The following is a 20,914-nucleotide window of genomic DNA, read 5'->3' on the forward strand; positions in this document are numbered from 1 at the left end:
AGGGCAACTGTTTTCAATATTGATAATAAGAAATGTTTCTTGAGCAGCAAATCAGCAAATTAGAATGATTTCTGAAGGATCATGTGACACTGAAGACTGGAGTAATGATGCTGAAAATTCAGCTTTGATCACAGGAATAAATTACATTTTAAAATATATTCATATAGAAAACAGCCATTTTAAATTGTAATAATATTTAACAATTTTACAGTATTTTGATCAAATAAATGCAGATTTAATGAGCATAAGATACTTCTTTGAGAAACATTTAAAAAAATCTATATTTTTATATAAGCATATTTAGTAAACACACATTTCTTCAAGTGTTTTAGAAGGTCTTTGACCGAAATGAGAGTTTCATTTATAAAAATCTGCAAGATTCAACAGTGTGCAGGACTTCCTCCCAAAGTAACAGCGTTAGAGAAGAGAAGAGAAGAGAAGAGAAGAGAAAGAGGAAACACAGAGGTCCAGTACCTGCCGATGTGCTGCGGTGGTGCTGATTCTGGTGGTTTGCTCAGTGCTCTGTGCTGGAGAGAAGCTCTGTGAAGGGATTGGGTGATGGGTATGCAGTAGACCCTCTGAACGACCACCTCAACAGGACCACTCTGAGAGCCAGACGACCCACAATCCTCCACTGCGTCCAGCAGAGACTTCCGAACTTCCCTTCTGTTCAACTCATCGACCTGAGGATGGAAAATTGGAAACATTTATCTTTCCTATTGTATTCATAATATCACCACAGAACAGAACAATGGACAATTTCACCCCTGTCACCTCAAACCAGCAACCGTCACTGAAAATGAAAGATTTCCGGTCTCTTTGTCACTGCAAATCGCTGTCAGCGTGAACACTCTGAGGTCAAGTGTCTTGCTCTCAATGCTGATGGCCTTTGAAGGACCAAACCAAGCTTACAGATCAAAGCAGCAGCCGTATACCCTTACACTACATCACAGCAATAACTAGTGGAATTTAACTGTAAATAAGCACATCTACACAACTGTTCAAAAGATTTTTTTTTTTTTTTTTAAAGAAATTAATACATTTATCCTGCAAGGATGCATTAAATCGATCAAAAATGACAGTAAAGACATTTACAATGTTACAAAATGTTTCTATTTCAAATAAAAGCTGTTCTTTTGAACTTTCTATATATCAAAGAATCCAGAAAAAAAAAATGTATCACAATTTCCACAAAAATATTAAGCAGCAGAACGGTTTTCAACATTGATAATAAAAAGATCAAATCAGCATATTAGAATGATTTCTGAAGGATCATGTGACACTGAAGACTGGGAATAAATTACGTTTTAAAGTATAATAAAACTGAAATAATATTTAACCTCTGTATTTTTTAATCAAATAAATGCAGCCTTGGTGAGCATAAACGATTTTTTACAAAAACATCTTACTGACCTCAAACTTTTGAACAGTAGTTTATGTGTTAATGACAATATGATACAACATTGGACATAACCAAACAACATTGTAGCCCACTGACTTGAGACAACAGCTACTTTGTATTTTTAAACCTGTGGTGTGTTTACAACCAGCATAAGCTTTGTACAGACAACACTGCACTTTGGTTATTTGAGTAGTAGAATGACAGGGAAAGTGTGCTGCATCATGAATTTGTTACACCAGGGTCTTGTCGAACAGGAAAATTCGGTTTTATTTTCACACTTAAGCAAATATTCATGCATAAAAACATAACTCATTAATCATCTGCACTCATGAGTGTCACACAGGAAACGGCAGCTGTCTCCATTCCAACAGCACGTCAGTACTTTCACACTGAATCCGAAATCTATACGGTCCCTTTTCTGGGAATTTCTGTTTTCTTCCCATGATCACATGAGAGGGAACAGCTGACGAACCTGTTTACAGGGAATGGATTTCTCTGTTGACACTTGGCTCATCCCTGACCGCCACAGGCACCTGGTTAACGGCGGAGGTCGGCATTTCTCCACAGCGACTGCAGCGTTGTCCTGCTTAGTCTCCACGCAGACTTTCTGACTGAAGTGGGTGTTGAGAATTATGGGATAGCGTTCCCCTTCCACAACCAGATTCTGCCTGAAGGGAGACAAAAATGGAGGTCTACTGAATATAATGTGTTGTTTTTGGAAAAATACGTGTAGTATGAAAACATCAGACCATTCTTTATACAGCTTGACAGTTTCAAAACATTCTTCACAAAACTCAACTACGTTGAATTTTGTCTGCGTTGATGGATTGACAGCGGTCTCACTGAGCACAACCACCTCCACACTTCTCACACACATAAAAGAGTCTCAAAATATCCTCAGGTACACACAAAAGCTCAAGCCCTTCCCTCCCTGGGTGGAAAACGACTGTTGGTGATAAAGAGTGACTGACTGATCAACAAAGATGCTCTTTTCCATTTCACAGGCAGTATGAAAACATGTTATCATCAAAACGCTGATCTTAAGTCAACATTAGTTCTTTGTACTTGGCATCTAACAGATTAACTGTGAAACACGCTGCACACTTTGGTGTGCCATTGCAAGAGGCCAAGATGCCTTTACTATGATTCTTCTTTAAAGAGAGCGACATCTAAACATGGCTCCTTCTGAAGCACTTTTGAAGGATAAAACTGAGCTGCAAAGTGGGCCAGACTTTATGCTGATGGTTAAATGAAACTAGTTTCAGTGTACCTGGGCTGTGTTTCTCAAAAGCATCATGAGCGAAGTTGATCGTAGAGACCATTGGTGCCAATGGTTCTATGATCTACTTAGGCTTAAAGGATTGGTTCACTTTAAAATGAAAATTACCCCAAGCTTTACTCACCCTCAAGCCATCCTAGATGTGACTTTCTTCTTTCTGATGAACACAATCAGTTATATTAAAGGGTTAGTTGACCCAAAAATTCTGTCATTAATTACTCACCCTCATGTCGTTCCACACCCGTAAGACCTTCGTTCATCTTCAGAACACAAATTAAGATATTTTTGATGAAATCAGTGAGGCCTGCATTGCCAGCAAGATAATTAACACTTTCAGATGTCCAGAAAGCTACTAAAAACATATTTAAAGGGGGGTGTAATGCCATTTCATGCATTCTGACTTATTTACACTGTTAAAGAGTTGCATTCTCATGCTAAACATGGCCAAAGTTTCAAAACACTGCTTCATGAAGCTTTACAAATCTTTTGTTTCGAATCAGTGGTTCGGAGCGCCAAAGTCACGTGATGTCAGTAAACGAGGCTTCGTTACTTCATAAGTATTTCTAAATTTTTGCATGTTTTTGGCAGTTTGATACACGCTCCGAACCAATGATTTGAAACAAAAGATTCGTAAAGTTTCGAAGCTTCATGAAGCAGTGTTTTGAAATCGCTCATCACTAGATATTGTTGAATACACTGCAAAAAATGCTGTTCTTACTTGTCTTGTTTCTAGTCAAAATATCTTAAAGTTCTTAAATCAAGAAGCGTTTTCTTGACAAGTAAAAATTATTTTCTTGTTCTCAGAAAAAATAAGTCAAAATTAAGTGAGTTTTTCTTTAAAACAAGCAAAATAATCTGCCAGTGGGGTAAGCAAAATAATCTTATATCAAACCAAAAATAAGATATATAATCTTGTTTTCAGTTTGGATTAAGATTATTTTGCTTACCCCACTGGCAGATTATTTTGCTTGTTTTAAGGAAAAACTCACTTAATTTTGACTTATTTTTCCTAAAAACAAGAAAATAATTTTTACTTGTCAAGAAAACGCTTCTTGATCTAAGAACTTTTAGATATTTGGACTGGAAACAAGACAAAAACCCTAAGTAAGAACTGCATTTTTTGCAGTGTAAAGTCTTTATTTTGTTTTTTTGGTGCACAAAAAGTATTCTTGTCACTTCATAACATTAAGGTTGAACCACTGTAGTCACATGAACTGTTTTAAATAGGTCTTTAATAGCTTTTTGGACATCTGAAAGGGTTAATTATCTTGCTGTCAATGAAAGCCTCACGGATTTTATCAAAAATATCTTAATTTGTGTTCCGAAGATAAACGAAGGTCTTACGGGTGTGGAACAACATGAGGGTGAGTAATTAATGACAGAATTTTCATTTTGGGTCAACTAACCCTTTAAAAGCCAATAACACTCGAGTTCGTTTTTCGGTTTTATTTCGATTAATTATGCAGCTCCACAAAGACCTTTGATCAGTTTCATTATTATTGAAAGATCTACACTAATAGGCATGAGTCACTGGGACATGTACAGGAAAGTGTTTACAACTAGTTATTGATATGAAGCACATGGGGACAAAAGCCTGCAAATGATATATATACTTTTAAAAAACATCTGCAAGTTGGTAAGCACACATACATTAAACGCACTGTTACGGATGCACGAGAATGTCGCATTCACAGGGCCTCAGAAGTAGGTTACAAACAGCCTGATCAATCTTTGCGCTGAGTGTATGGTAATTTGTCACAGATCTGTTCCAAACAAACGTGTCTTCAATAAGCGGAGACCTCCACTCCACTACAAGCCGGGGCCTGCAGAGCTCATGTCATGAGACGTAGCATGTACGTCAGCATTTAAATCATTCTGCCCTGAGAGAAAATTGAACAGGTGCCAGCAGAGACAAGTAATCTCACTGAACCTAATGAACCTCAGCCAACAGCCCCAGGGCAGCCAGCAAAGGCAAGTTTACACAGGAGAGGTGGGGGTCCTCTCCACCCTAGTGCAAACAGGCGCTTTTTTCAACATGCTGTCAGACTAAGAAGAATAGGCAAGAAAATTCCAGTCTTTGACAATCCAAGAGTGACAGGTCAAAAAAAAAAAAAAAAATGCAGAAAAACAAAATCTGATTTTCATGTTTGTCGTTAAATCTACAAACGACAAATCATTTTTAATGTGTGCAATAACTAATAATAATATTATCATTTATAATCATCATTTATATGTTATTTTGATCATTTATCTATATTTTAGAATAATAAAGTTATCAAAACTAATGGAGGTATCACAAGTATGAAGTGACCCAAAAAATGTAACACAAAAATCTTGTTTTAGATTGTTATTACTGCAGGTCTCAAATAACTTGAGGTGAATTATATATATATATATATATATATATATATATATATATATATATATATATGTGTGTGTGTGTGTGTGTGTGTGTGTATATATAGATATTTGTTTGTTGACTTTTTTTCTACATACTTTTCATGCTTCCATTAGTTTTGATTGCTTTATTATTCTAAAATGTACATAAATATTAATTATAAGATCATATATTAAATTATGTATTTCATATAATTAATATATTTTTCATATATTAAATAGAATTCACCATTTTAATAAATGACAAAAAAGAAAAAAAGAAAAATAAGTATGCCTGGAACAAAATTAATGTAAGTTCTTACAGACAATGTAGAAATATCCTTTTTTTTTTTTTTTTTTTTTTTTTTTTTAGAAATGATTTACTAATAAAAATACAAAGCAAAGAATTAGAGATCAGCTGCACAGGAAACAAAGTCTTAAAAGAGATTTGCTAATTTCACCGCACATAGTGTCACATGGCGATCGTGATGTACGCATGAATGTATTTCCGGTGGATGGGAGCAGGAAGTTTGAAAACAAACATAATAGAGTGTGCTGACGTCAGAGCTGACACAAACAGGTGAGGGTGCGGCACAGGTGTAATCACAACCTAGTGATGACAGGTATTTCCTTCATAGCTGAACCATGAATGAGCTGGGAACAGTGTGTGTGTGTGTTCTTGTGTGGGAAGGAATTGGTCATCAAAAATACACCAAAACAGGTTGTATGGTGTACATAATTAAACAAACTGCTTTGGATTTCCAATTTTTTACTTTAACATATGTCAAATCTAAGATAGTAGTTCTCAAATGGTGGTAAATGCAAAAAATAAAATGATACTAACTATATATGCAGAGTTAGGGGAGCAAAATAAACATTGGGTGCAAATTCACCTATCACATTTGGACAGGTTAGAAAGGACATTTGATTTTAAGGACATTCTTGTTTACTTTTGTACTATGAACAATTTTGGCACTGAGTTGGGTCTCCTCTTGATGTCCAATGTAAAATCAGAGTCGTGAAGCAGAACCAGTTGAGAAACCACTTAGATAATAGACAGAAAAAGACACAAACATCTAAACAAAGATCAAATTGATGGGAATTCTGAAAGCACAAATCTTTCAAGGTTCATCAGTGATTTAATTCCTGAATTTGAAAGATGGCAAACAGGACTGCAATTTTTTCTTTTCAAAATTTGAATCTAACAGTAATTAAGTCCTGTTCACACCAAGGATGATAACTATAACAATAAAGTTTAATCATTCTAATTAAAAGAATAGGGAAGTCCACACCACAACTACTAACGATTACAAAACAGAGGAACAATCTCATTGAAATCACTTTCAGAACATTTTTTTTTTCAGCTGATGAGTAAAAACACTTGACAAGCCAATCAGAATCCACCCACGCCTGTCAGAGTTTAAGCATTTAAAGTGACAAAACTGCAGCTTGCACATTATCGTGCATTGACATGGACACTAATATAGTTATCTTCATAGTTACTGTTTTTGGTGTGACCAGGTCTTAACTGTCATTTTAAATTAAAAAGGTTTGTCAAAACAAACTTGTTTGAAAACTTGACAAAACCTTGTTTGAAATTGTAAAGTTTTAAAGGTCCCGTTCTTCGTGATCCCATGTTTCAAACTTTAGTTAGTGTGTAATGTTGTTGTTAGAGTATAAATAAAATCTGTAAAATTTTAAAGCTCAAAGTTCAATGCCAAGCGAGATATTTTATTTAACAGAAGTCGCCTACATCGAACGGCCAGTTTGGACTACATCCCTCTACTTCCTTCTTTAATGACGTCACTAAAACAGTTTTTTGACTAACCTCCACCCACAGGAATACACAAGAGTTGCGTTTGTAGATTGTGTTTGTCGCCATGTCGTCGAAACGCTGTTATTTTCATCCCGCAGTCCAATCACCGGGTCTGATTCCGGCTCAAATTGATAGGGTAAAATTAAAGACATGTTTACAGTAACACTGAGCGCGTGCATCTCCACGTTATGGTAAGAGGCGTGACCTTTCCGGGCACGGTGCGCTCAGAGCTGTCGAATCACAACACAGGAACCGCTGGCATTCTCGTTACGTATTTCTGAAGGAGGGACTTCATAGAACAAGGAAGTCATCAGCCCGTTTTTATGACAGTGGAAACAGCGGTATACAGATAAGTAAATTATGTGAAAAATACTGTGTTTTTTTACACGCGAAACATGAACACATGTTATATTGCACACTATAAACACAATCAAAGCTTCAAAAAACCACGAAAAACGGGACCTTTAAAGTTGTCACCGTTAGGAACTTGTAAATAATTTTATACATACATATTATACAACTTTTTTATGGAAATGAATGCCATTAGTACCTTTTGGATTACTCTGAATCATTTACAATTCAGCTTCCTGTGGGGTGTAGCCAAATCAATTAAAATTCCAAATGATGAATTGAAAGTAAGTCAATTTTTTCACTTTTGGAATTTTGCCCAACCCTGTGTCACACTGCACAGCTATTTCAATGAACTGAAAAAAGCAACAAAAAAAAAAGTTAAAAATCTCTTTAAAAATGGTTCCTGTATTCATGTGTTTTGACATTAAAAAAAACTCCATGTCTACATTTATCAACTACCCACAGGTTTTTAAATATATTTGACGATACGTAAAGTGTTATCATCTGCCGCCCATTTTCTCTGCTGCAAACTATGGGGGCCGAACTGGAGTCAATCCGGTGGACTTTCCAGGGTAAAATGAACTCTTGGACTTTCCAGGGTCAACTATGCCTGCCCTTAAAGCAAACACTCCGCAGGGGGAGAGAAAAAAAAAAGAGAAAATGAGACAAGAGGAGAAACTGTGCCAGCAGCACACTGTGCCGCATGTGTTTTCTATTCAGCTCTCTGGCCTCTGTCACAGTTATTGTGATCCGCTGCCTAACGCTCCTCAAAAAAAAAAAAAAAAAAAAAAAAAAAAGCAGAGGGAAGAAAAGGATCCAGCAATGTTTTTTCCCAGCTTGCTGGAAATGAGCTCAGAGCTGCCAGGAAGAGGTATGCAGGCCATTCCCTGGAGCTGAGGAATGACGTGGGAGCGACGCTACATGGGGGCGATACGGGGGAGAGAGAGAGGGGCGGGACCCTGGCTTCCGGCAAGTCCTGGCCTCTTTAGTTTGGATCTGTGGTCCTCCCACACAGATGGAGACTGGCTCGTCTGTCTCTCTCACCTTCAGACCCACAGGCTTCTCGCTCTTATCAACTCACAAAAACACAGCGTGCAAAACACACAGCTGCACACGGCAAGACTTGTTCTGCCAACCTGCGGCTTATTCCTTGAACAGTGATTCATCACTATCACAGAAGATATAGGGAAATGTGCAATGCTACGTAATACAAGTAATCTAGACTGTGATGGAAGTATGATGAAACTGAAGAAAAAAAAATGCCACCAGGCAAAACAAACCAGAAAAATTAATTAGAAATGAAAACCAAAAAATGGAAACTATAAAAATATAACTAGCAATATGAAATACTAAAGAAAATAAATAAGATGTAAACAACTAGGTTGTTTGCATTAGAAAAATATCTAATAGAATACTGTCGCCTATTAAAGGCGACCTATTATGCCCCTTTTACAAGATGTAAAAGTCTCTGGTGTCCACAGAATGTGTCTGTGAAGTTTCAGCTCAAAATACCCCACAGATCATTTATTATTGCTTGTCAAATTTGCACCTATTTGGGTGTGAGCAAAAACACGCCGTTTTTGTGTGTGTCCCTTTAAATGCAAATGAGCTGCTGCTCCCGGCCCACTTTCCAAAAGAGGGCAGGAGCTTTAACAGGTTGCTCAACAACAACAAAGCTGGAGAATCTCACGCAGCCAAAATGAGGATTGTCAGTAACGGTGTTCAGCCTTACATTGTTCAAAACGGAGTCGACACTGATGGAGAGACTCAGGAAGTAGTAACAACTTTTAGAATGAAACTGGACGTTTCTGAACGGTTAGTGGATAAATTTATGTAGTTACTGTGGAGTTGATTCAACTCATCGACTAGCATGTGCCGTCATGTTAATCTTTTGTGCAAATCCAGCATTGAATTGACCCTCGTTTGTGAAGCAGTCCGGCGTAAAATGACGGCATGGTAACAACACTCTACTACAACAACTCTTCCTCTTCTCTAAAGCAGCCCAACATGACCTCACCCCCTTTATTGTGTGTTCACGGGGGCGGGGTTTATGTAAATTTCAGGGTTTGTGATGTCATCAACCCGTGAAGAAGCTCGTTGTAGTCCCTACCAGCTGTTTGTTGTAGTCCTTAAAAAGCGATTTCTGTAAAAGAAAATATCTCCCTTTGCATTGAACTTTGAGCGTCGTAACTTTGCAGATGTTGTTTATGCAGCAACATTCCACACTAACTAAAGTTAAAAAAGTGAAATCATAATCAAGGACCCTTTAATACTTAATATTCAAAAATATTATTGATTTGACTGCACTGATACTATTGGATGAGAACTGAACAGAGCTGGACGATGACATCACTGTTTTCTGCAGAACTGCTTTATAGATTAAATGAACCAAAATAATTGATGTTTATAATGGAACTGAATCACCACTGAACTGACTTCAGCTGAACAATTAACTGTTCGCATTATTGAATTTCCTGTTATCACTGTAAAGCTGTAAAACTTAGTTACACATTACTACATGTACCTACTATAGCAATAACAGTAAATTATGCATAATTAAAAGTAACTAACCCTAAATCAAACCTAAATCTATAGTATGTAGATAATTAATATTACTCAGCACTTATTTAAGTACAACACTTTAAAATAAAGTGTAACCAAATATAATATGTTTAATACAACTATATTTATTATAATCAAAGTGTTATAAAAATATAAATTAAAAAATATAGTGTTCTGTGTGGTTACTAGGGGTTGAAAGTGTATTTTGTGCCCATTTTATTGATTGCTGAGTGAAAATTAAAAGTCCAAGAGTAAATTGTACACCTTTCCTCAACAATCCACACAAGTTAAAGCATCATATATGTCCGTAGCACAAGTTTGATAATTATGGATAAAGTTTGTTTCATACGCAAAATCATATGCAAAATTTAAAAATAACAAACAAATGTCAAAATCAAGGGTATTATGTCAGTAATCAATAAATTGCCTACAATTTTTTTAATTAATAATAAAAAAACAGTATTGACTATCATCTGAGATAATAAACAAACTCTATTTCGGATATTTTATGGTAAAATATGGTTAAGGAACAGGACTCTCACCATGGTGGGTAGATGTGGACAATGTCTCCGGGCGCAGGCTGTAGTTGGGTGGCCGTGTCTTTGTTGAAAAGAGCCACACACATTTCCCCCTCTGGCAGCCTGTCACACACTGCAGCCTGCATGCCACATTCCTCTCGAACTCCCAGAATCCTCAGCATCAGGACACCTGGCCTGTCAGCTTGGGTCAAAGAAATATGTGTATGAAACTGTACATCTGTATATGGACAGTATATTTGTCCATGTTACAATTTAAGTCCTAATTTTAGATTAACAACTATAATTATGTTTTTTTAAATATAGTTAAGTACTATACAGCATGAACAATTAGCATGCCAAGTAAAATTTACATTTTATAAAATGACCAGCGCCTGAAAGACTGTTTCCTTCTCAATGTCATTAAGTTTTGCAAAACAACACAGATACGATACAGGCCCAGTAAATTAATAACAGCAGCAGGATATTTTGGGTTATGCTGTGAAAACTCACGCTGGCCTGGTCTCAACTTTTTCATTTCAGTCAGTTCTGAGGAAATGAAACAAAATCCAGCTCTCTGACGGGATATATTCCCATGCTGACTGTTTAAGGAATACTTGGCCTCCAAGATTGGACACATGAACACAATTGACTCAGCTGAAATCATGACGAGCGCAGCCAAGACTTCAGAGGAGAACTTCTGAACGATGTGTAATGGAAATTTTTGCGAAAAATTGAAAGCAGCAAGAGAAACAGGCTATGTTTACTCCATACAATCACAAGCAAAACAAAAATAACTGGCTATTTTTCTAGGGTTTCTTTCTTTTTTTTTTTTGATAAACTGTGCCAAAAACAGCTATGCATGACTATATAAAAAGGAAATGAACAGGTTGTTAAATGCACATACTGATATCTGATTTATCAGCTAATACGTTGTGTACAAAAAATAGATAATAATAAATCTTTCAACGAGCAAGAAGTGAGAGGGAGATGCGTTCTTCAGGCTGTGGAATTTTCTAAGGAATTATGCCAGTTGCAAAGCTATGTCCAGTCATCCTAAATCACTTTTCCACATGCAAAACGTGAATGAAAACTAAAAAAAAAAAATGGCTTGAGTCTTAGTCAGCTAACATTACATCCACAAGCATGCAATGAATCAGTTAATGTGGAAATACTAGATTACTGTATTATTAAACCACTATTCATTTCTGATTAAAAAAAAAAGGTTTAGATCAGTGTTTCTCAACCCTGGTCCTGGAGGACCCCCAACACTGCACATTTTGAAAGTCTCCACTGTCTGACACACTCATTTCAGGTAGTGGAGTTTCTTCTAATGAGCTGATGAGTTGAATCAGGTGTGTTTAATTAGGGAGAAAGACAAAACCTGCAGTGTTGGGGGTCCTTCAGGACCAGGATTGAGAAACACTGGTTTAGATGAATAACAACTGTAATCAACTAATTTTTTTTATTTAGGTTAATATCTATTAAACAACTTGTGCAACACACACATTTAATTTCCTCATAAGTTTTCTCTTGAATTTCCACTTTCAACTGGAACATTAACTTCTTTAAACCTCCACACAAACACAACTGCACACGCTGAAGACCCCTAGTAGGGCGCTGTTTGAAAAGAAATCCGTTATACCATGGAAAATGAAAACGTAAGGTGTGTGACTATGTCTGCAATGTGCTTGTGTCTGTGGTTTCCTGTCGCTTTGGCTGAGAGACAATTAAGTCCTATTGTCATGTGAATCACAATTGTAGGTTTTTACAGCCTCCTACTCCTCCAACTGTACACTACGAGTTCTCATCACTGGAATATTCTACACATATCATCAAGCATGACAAGCAATTATGGAAATATGAAAAATGCGGGTTGGTGGTTAAATATTTTCCTGGAGAAAATTAGGCCAGGTCTGACATTGACAGTATTTAAACAGAGAACACTTACATATTAATTGTGAAAGCATTTATACTAATATTCTCATTAGTGGTCAGTAACAGAGAACTAACCTCTAATGATCTGTTCTTGGCTGACATTCAAGACGTTATTGAGTCTTCACATAAACAGTCATGAATCAGACTGGAAGTGTCTTACCAGCTGATGTGGTTGAGTTGCACTGATGTCTCCAGAAGCTGATGGCTGATCTTTGCCTGCTGTGGAGTCGGTTGAGCCTTTCAGCAAGACCTCCTCTAAAGAGGGAGATCACATGGATTCAGTCCCAAAGAATCAATCATCTAGTCACACAGAATTAGTCAGACAGAAACATTTGAATATGAATCAATGAATCCCCACAGAAGTATTCATTTAGAACCAATCACTTAGAATCAAATCACATAAAATCAATCCCACAGAATCAAACATATAGATTCAATCACACCAAATCTATCAATAGAATCATTCATATAGAATCAATCACTTAGAATCAAATACATAGATTCAATTCAAATAACACTGGCTGCGTCCGAAAACTGGAAAATGCTGCCTTCGGAGGACACATTTCAAGGTAGGAAGTCATCAAGGCACGTGCGAATCCAATGTTAATGTTTCCTGAGATGCTTCATCTGTCGATCCATAGGCATGTATCCTATGCTGCCTTTTAGTGTTGTCACGGTACCAAAATTCCAGTAGTCGGTACCGATACCATGAAAATTTTACGGTTCTCGGTAGGGCTGTCGCGGTTAAGGAATTTCCCTTGCGGTATTTTTGAGTGGCTCAATAGCGCGATATGCGGTATTACCGCCATATATCATATTCAATAACGAAACTAAATAGAGCATTGAAGTAAAGAGAATGTCAAAATAAGGGTCTACAAAACAGAACATAAACCTGACAATAAGATGGTAGAGCTATTGTTGTATGTATAATAGTTAGTTTCGATCCTCGAATCTGACTAAACAAGACTTTCTGCTGATATTTCACGAGTATAAGGCAAGCAGAACTAACGTTACTCATCTCTGCGCGTTCTAGACGGGCTGTCACTCAGTGCAGTTACATTGTTGTGACACAAGTGGCGGCAAGGGACTGTCTTTGAGTCTTTAAACCGTTCATTCAACTGCACGTTCAAAAACGCAGATTCATTCAGAGAGATGAAATGAAACAAGCTGTTGAAATCATTTTAACGTTGAGCGCCACTTTATAAGGCTCAGCTGACCAGTAATGCTTCGATGCTAAGGCAGAGATTTCGCTATCCTTGGACACGACAACTTTTTTTCACGAATATATGTCTCGGCCTGAAGGACAGACGCAGGTAATCGCACGCGCTCAGTCGATCTCTCTCACATTCACTGTCTGTTTAGGCTTGTTTAGTGCACATCTGCCTCTTTACAAATCACCATGGTACACATTATGCTATCATTGTTACCTTATTTAATATTTAGTACATGTGTATGAAGTGTAAAACGAGAAGGACATAGCCTTTCAAAAAATAGAAAACATGCAAATATCGCGGTTGCTGCGGTTTTTGCAGTGTTCTGCGGTTGGCTCGTCAAAAGCGCGGTATTACGAAATTGCGGTTATCGCGACAGCCCTAGTTCTCGGTACCAATTTCGGTACCACAGCAAAATTTGTTGGAACTATTTTACTATTTTATATAGCCAATTTTAAAAACATTAAATATGATTTGGAGCATGTGTGTATGTTTGTGTGTGTATAGGCTGCCTCAATGAAATAAATTTTGAAATATAAAAAATAAATAAATAATTGGTATGTTATGAAGCTCGTATGCTGGTTTGAGCTGGTGTATGCTGGTCAAGTGCTGGTCCATGCTGGTCCTAAGCTGGTCCTGGAGCAGCATGGTCCAGCATAGGACCAGCATAATGCAGCTCGAACCACCAGCTTCAAAACCTACCTTACCAACATATGCTCGTTTTTTCAACAGGAGTAACAAACGTGCGTGTTTATTTTAGCTATTCCGTCAGTGAAACAATATACTAGCCTGTAAATCTATGAAATAAATATAAGTAAATAATGGTCTCACAGATTCAAACCTGTCCCGTTATGGCTTTGATTCAGTTCCAACAGAATAATTAATGTGAATTCATTCCCATGGAATCAATCACAGAAAATCAAATAGGATAAATGGGAATCACTCTAAGAGAATTAAATAATGAATCAGACTGAATCGATTAGAATCAATCGCATAGAATGAGTCGTAGAGAACCAGCTAGAATCAATCTGATCAATCAATTTGATTTCAATTTGAATCAATTCCATAGAATCAAAGACGGAGAATCAATTCCTCAGAATCAAAGACAAAGAATCGATTCCATGGAATCAATCATAGAGACTAGAATCAGTCACATGGAATCAATCCCACAAAATCATTAAGAGAATTAAATAATGAATCATATAAAATCAATCGCATGGAATAAATATAAGAATGAATGGTAGAGATTCAATCCCATAGACTTACATTTAATCCCATGATATCAATCAAACACAATTAAAGGGTTAGTTCACCCAAAAATGAAAATTATGTCATTAATGACTCACCCTCATGTCGTTCCAAACCCGTAAGACCTCCGTTTATCTTCGGAACACAGTTTAAGATATTTTAGATTTAGTCCGAGAGCTTTCTGTCCCTCCATTGAAAATGTATGTACGGTAGACTGTCCATGTCCAGAAAGGTAATAAAAAACATCATCAAAGTAGTCCATGTGACATCAGTGGGTTAGTTAGAAGTTTTTGAAGCATCGAAAATACATTTTGGTCCAAAAATAACAAAAACTACGACTTTATTCAGCATTGTATTCTCTTCTGGAATCCTTTCCATTGAACTGATTCCATTGATCTGATTCCATTGAACTGATTCCATTGAATCCTTTCATCTGTCGGCGTTGGTAATGCACTTTTTACGTCATTGTTTTTGGTGATTAGGACATCCGCGACATGCACACTTATGCACCATTTTAAAAAATATAGCAATACCAAAATACAAACAATGTCGAATAGCTTGAATACAGCGTGCGTCTCCCTCAGACTGTAAACGAAGCTCGGGCGCACCAGATAACACGTCAGCAGCGTCTTACATCAGCAGCGTCACTGCGGAGTCGTGAACCCGGATTGACAACAGACCCGAAAGAGAATACAATGCTGAATAAAGTCGTAGTTTTTGTTATTTTTGGACCAAAATATATTTTCAATGCTTCAAAAACTTCTAACTAACCCACTGATGTCACATGGACTACTTTGATGAAGTTTTTATTACCTTTCTGGACATGGACAGTATACCGTACATACATTTTCAATGGAGGGACAGAAAGCTCTCGGACTAAATCTAAAATATCTTAAACTGTGTTCCGAAGATGAACGGAGGTCTTACGGGTTTGGAACGACATGAGGCTGAGTCATTAATGACATCATTTTCATTTTTGGGTGAACTAACCCTTTAATAGGCCTAATATAGAATGAATGAGAATCATTCCTATAGAATTAATCATAGAGAATGAATCTGAAAGAATCAAATAGAATCAATGAGTCATATAGAGAATCAATTAGAACCAATGCCATTGAAATAACTCTATATAGAGAATCATTCTTGAATCAAAACATGCCATAGAATCAAACACAGAGAATTAATCAGAGAAACCAATCAAATCTATATTCACCCCACACCAAAAACTGATCCATATTTAGCAAAGGTTTTATCTTTTATAAAACTTTATTGGCTTAAATTTGTTACTGGCTTGTTAACCAAAGGATATGATCCATTCTGCTTGCACTTAACTGTTATTTGCTGTATTTATGTTTATGATGTGCATATTTGTGTTCATTTTTATAGTTTTTATGTATGCTATGTATGGTAAGTGGGTGTCAGTTTTTATGTATGCTTTTTGTGTAGTTATATGAAAGAATAATAAAACATAAAAAGCCACATTAACAGACACACAGGCAGGGGGCAACTTATCCTGTGGTTTCCTGCAGAAGGGACTGAGGGTCAGCAGAAGAATTTATGGACTAACAAGAGCCAAAAAGAGACACAGCTCCCCCATGAGGGGACACTCGTCCTTCCTCTCCCATTCACAAAATCTGACAAATTACTCATTTATGGTAAAAATGTCATCAGCAGTACTCAATCTTTGATAGCCACTAGAAAGTGACTGCTGAGTAATACAAGAAAAAAGGCCATGTGGATCTTTGTCTCATGCGCATAGGAGGAAGTATTCTGGTAGATTAAATAAGGTGATACACATGTGCAAAGAAACCGCTCCTCGATAGCCAATCAAAAACCAAACTGACCAGGTTTTTACGGTAAGGGTGTGGATGTATTATTAAACTGCTTGTGCTAGACTTTGAACTCTTTTGTATTCAGTGTGTTTACACTGATATGAAATTTCGGGTTGTGAACTTGACGTCAAACATTTGGGAAAAAATTCCCAGTAAGAATGAATAGCAGTGTGAAGGATTACTGTCAGTTAAAAAGATAAATCCTAATCATAAAGCCAGTCGCTGAACTCATAATTTAAGTTCATCTTGCACAGGGTTGCACCGAAATGTAGATTAAGATCCAAGAGCCATAGATCATACCTTTCAAATCTCCTCCTTTTCTTACTCGAGTCCTCTGGGGTTTTGACACTCTTGGTGGTTTGTTTCTGAGGTGTCTGAAGAATCGCCTGAGCGGATCGAACCCACTCGCTGACCGACTGCTTGCTGGACTCGGCTGCGTCCAGGATGGAAGATTCTGCTCGGCTTTCCTCTGTATCTTCATCATTATCGTCGTAGGATGAGTAGTCTGAAATCTCAGCTGGTGACTAAAAAGGAAAGAACAGTTTTAGTCATTTGACAGATGCTTTTATCCACAGCAGTGTTAGTTAAAATAACAAAAGCATGTAAAAAAAAAAAAAAACCAAATACTAAAATTTAAGCTAATTAAAATGAAAATATAAAAACTATTTCAAAATATGAATATGTAGTCTATATAATAGTAATACTTAACACTAATCCAAAGCCACTTATGAATGTGGATTATCACATGCATGAACGGACATTTTAATATTTTTTCCATTTTATTTAGATTTTTTTCCCTCTATTTTTATTGACAGAAAAGCAGATATATGAAAATAAAGTTATTTGGGGAGAGAGACGGAATATGATACATGATAAATCAGGATATGACGTGTCAGATTCGAACCTGCACAAACCACATGAGCATCAAGGCTCAAGGTCGAATAGTACCGGAAGACCTGTGACATTTAGTTCAACGTCTGCCTCATACAGATCTTCCTTAATGACTTCCTTAATGAGTTTGACTCTATAAAATGAACATTACAAGTGCAAAGTCAAATTTTAAAGTCACAGTAATAAACTGAGAGAGGAACCGAATTTCAGGATTCAGTCTTAAAGGATTAGTTCACTTCAGAATTGAAATTTCCTGATAATTTACTCACCCCATGCCATCAAAGATGTTTATGTTTTTTTTTCTTCAGTCGAAAAGAAATTAAGGTTTTTGAGGAAAACATTTTAGGATTTTTCTCTATAGTGAACTTCACTGGGGTTCAACGGGTTGAAGGTCCAAATGTCAGTTTCAGTGCAGATTCAAAGAGCTCTACATGATCCCAGACGAGGAATAAGGGGCTTATCTAGCGAAACGATCAGTCATTTTCTAAAAAAAATAAAAATGTATATACATTTTAATTACAAATGCTCATCTTGCACTGCTCTGCGATATGCCACGCATTAATCCAATAACGTTGGAAAGGTCACGCGTGAAGTTCACTGGAAGTAACGACTAAGTCAAATGGCTTTTACAACAACACAAAAAAAGGTAAAACAACAATGTCGGATGATTTTGAAGTTGGAGGAGAAAATGAGATAGAGTTGGGGGGGTTTTTTTTCGCCCTACCACGGTACTTCAGCCTACATCACATGTGACCTTTCCAGCGTGATTATGTAATGCGTGGCGTATCGCAGAGCAGTGCAAGATGAGCATTTGTGGTTAAAAAGTATATAAATTTTAATTTTTCTTAGAAAATCATCGATTGTTTTGCTAGATAAGACTCTTATTCCTCATCTGGGATCATGTAGAGCTCTTTGAAGCTGCACTGAAACTGACATTTGGACCTTCAACCCGTTGATCCCCAGTGAAGTCCACTATATGGAGAAAAATCCTGGAATGTTTTCCTCAAAATCATAATTTCTTTTCAACTGAAGAAAGAAAGACAAACATCTTGGATGACATAGGGGTGAGTAAATTATCAGGAAATTTTAATTCTGAAGTGAACTAATCCTCTAATATTGGATAAAGTCCAATGTTTCCATCCAAAGTTGTAAATTTAAAGGTGCCCTAGAACCAGTTTTTACAAGATGTAATATAAGTCTAAGATGTCCCCTGAATGTGTCTGTGAATTTTCAGCTCAAAATACCACACAGATTTTTTTAATAAATTTTTTTAACTGCCTATTTTGGGGCATCATTAAATATGCACCAATTCAGGCTGTGCGGCCCCTTTAAATCTCACGCTCCCTGCCCCCCCGAGCTCTCGACTATAATACAGTGCATTTACAAAGTTCACACAGCTAATATAACCCTCAAATGGATCTTTACAAGATGTTCGTCTTGCATACTGCATGCATGCGTTGGATCATGTGAGTATAGTATTTATTTGGATGTTTACATTTGATTCTGAATGAGTTTGAGGCTATATACTCTGTGGCTAACGTCTAATGCTACACTGTTGGAGAGATTTATAAAGAATGAAGTTGTGTTTATGAATTATACAGACTGCAAGTGTTTAAAAATGAAAATAGCGACGGCTCTTGTCTCCGTGAATACAGTAATAAACGATGGTAACTTTAACCACATTTAACAGTACATTTGCAACATGCTAACGAAACATTTAGAAAGACAATTTACAAATATCACTAAAAAATATCATGTAATCATGGATCATGTCAGTTATTATCGCTCCATGTGCCATTTTTCGCTATTGTTCTTGCTTGCTTACCTAGTCTGATGATTCAGTTGTGCACATCCAGACGTTAATACTGGCTGCCCTTGTGTAATGCCTCCATCATGGGCTGGCATATGCAAATATTGGGGGCGTACATATTAATGATCCCGACTGTTACGTAACAGTCGGTGTTATGTTGAGATTTGCCTGTTTTTCGTAGGTCTTTTAAACAAATGAGATTTACACAAGAAAGGAGGAAACAATGGAGTTTGAGACCCACTGTATGTCATTTCCATGGACTGAACTCTTGATATTCAACTATGCCAAGATAAATTCAATTTTTGATTCTAGGGCACCTTTAACTTATGCACAAAACTGGAATATCACATAAAACATTAGCGAATAAAGCAGCGTTTCCATCCCATGTGTTCAAAAGAACAAAATCGTCACTTGCTGAGAAATTGGCACAAAATATCTGTAATAAAAATGGACAATGGTGCAATTGGGGAAGCCATTATGGCTCTTTTATTCCACATACATCATAAATGCCTCGGAGTGCACAGACGAATGCAATTAAGGCTGTCATCTTGCGTTCAGATGCCTGGTGTTTGGGAACGCAATCAATGTGAGACACTTCTGGGAGGAAATTAAACCAAATAGTTGTGATGACAGACTTTGGCTCAGGCATTTCAGAATGATCAAACCAACATTTGAGATGATATGCAATGAAACTGGTTGGCTGGTTAGTTCAGTTATCCAATCACATCCACTGTTGAGGCAAAGTCACCTAAGTTTTTTTATGCAAATGAGGGATTTAATTCTGGTAAATGTGTTACCATCTTAGTTAGCACATGCGCATGTCTTATTATTGGATAGAAAAATGTATCCGCCTCAATTGAGCACATGCAACTTTTATGCGTATTTTTAGAATTTATGCGCATCTTGGCGTTTCCATCCAGCATTTTTCTTATGCAATATCCCAAAATGCATATAAAAACAGGTGAATGGAAACATAGCAATTTACATAATATTGTGATTGAAAGTTTCCAACACAAGGAATACAATACACCCTGAGCGTTCAGTCTTCACAGTCCGGCTGTCTGGAGGTCAATAAATGTAACAATTAATCTAACAGGTACCCTGTTCTCAAGATAAACACACACAAAGCTCTTGCAAAACTCTTGGTTCACAATTACACAAATTATGGGACCTGAATGACGCCTCCTGACAGGCTGCCGCCATGGTGTCAAAGTGAAATTACGGACTAAACAGGTGTTACAAAAATATGACAGCCTGTGTTTTTAACTTACTCTCAAATACATGCCATACTGGGATATGCAAACACAGTTTCAAGCTGAGCCTTAAAAATGAACAAAACCTTTTAAAAAGTCATTACAGATGGCTGAGGGCCACCAAAACAAAGCCAAAACCTAAATATCTATGAACCAGTACTTTGTACAACACAATCATCATTCAAATGGATGGATCACATGGATGCCAGAGAAGAAAATAAGTGAGAAGGGCAAAGGTTGGATGCTTAAAAAACAAGAACTTGGTGACCTCCCATTAAATCTATCCTGCTGCACATATCGTAATTCCCAAGGGGCCTTGAAAACACTATCTGAGCGTCTGCCTATCCAGCACTGCATTAATTTCAACCTCTACCCTCTGGAAAAGGCTTCGAATCACTCTTCTTAAGTACTGCCACTGAACTCTGAATCC

At 36.9% G+C, this 20,914-nt stretch overlaps 1 protein-coding gene across 2 annotated transcripts in view; it reads right to left on the bottom strand.

Annotated features, from left to right (window-relative positions):
- spidr (scaffold protein involved in DNA repair) overlaps positions 1 to 20,914 on the bottom strand; it is a 60,186-nt gene that overhangs the window by 27,121 nt on the left and 12,151 nt on the right. For both annotated transcript variants that reach the window (XM_048173982.1, XM_048173981.1), the window contains 5 exons: positions 16,831 to 17,054; positions 12,400 to 12,494; positions 10,329 to 10,506; positions 1,875 to 2,070; positions 475 to 683 (listed from right to left, as the gene is read on the bottom strand). In XM_048173982.1, the coding sequence (XP_048029939.1) occupies positions 475 to 683; positions 1,875 to 2,070; positions 10,329 to 10,506; positions 12,400 to 12,494; positions 16,831 to 17,054 (902 nt within the window). The remainder of the gene's footprint in view (positions 1 to 474; positions 684 to 1,874; positions 2,071 to 10,328; positions 10,507 to 12,399; positions 12,495 to 16,830; positions 17,055 to 20,914) is intronic.

This window comes from Megalobrama amblycephala, linkage group LG22, assembly GCF_018812025.1.
Source record: "Megalobrama amblycephala isolate DHTTF-2021 linkage group LG22, ASM1881202v1, whole genome shotgun sequence".
In the NCBI taxonomy this organism is placed as follows: domain Eukaryota; kingdom Metazoa; phylum Chordata; class Actinopteri; order Cypriniformes; family Xenocyprididae; genus Megalobrama; species Megalobrama amblycephala.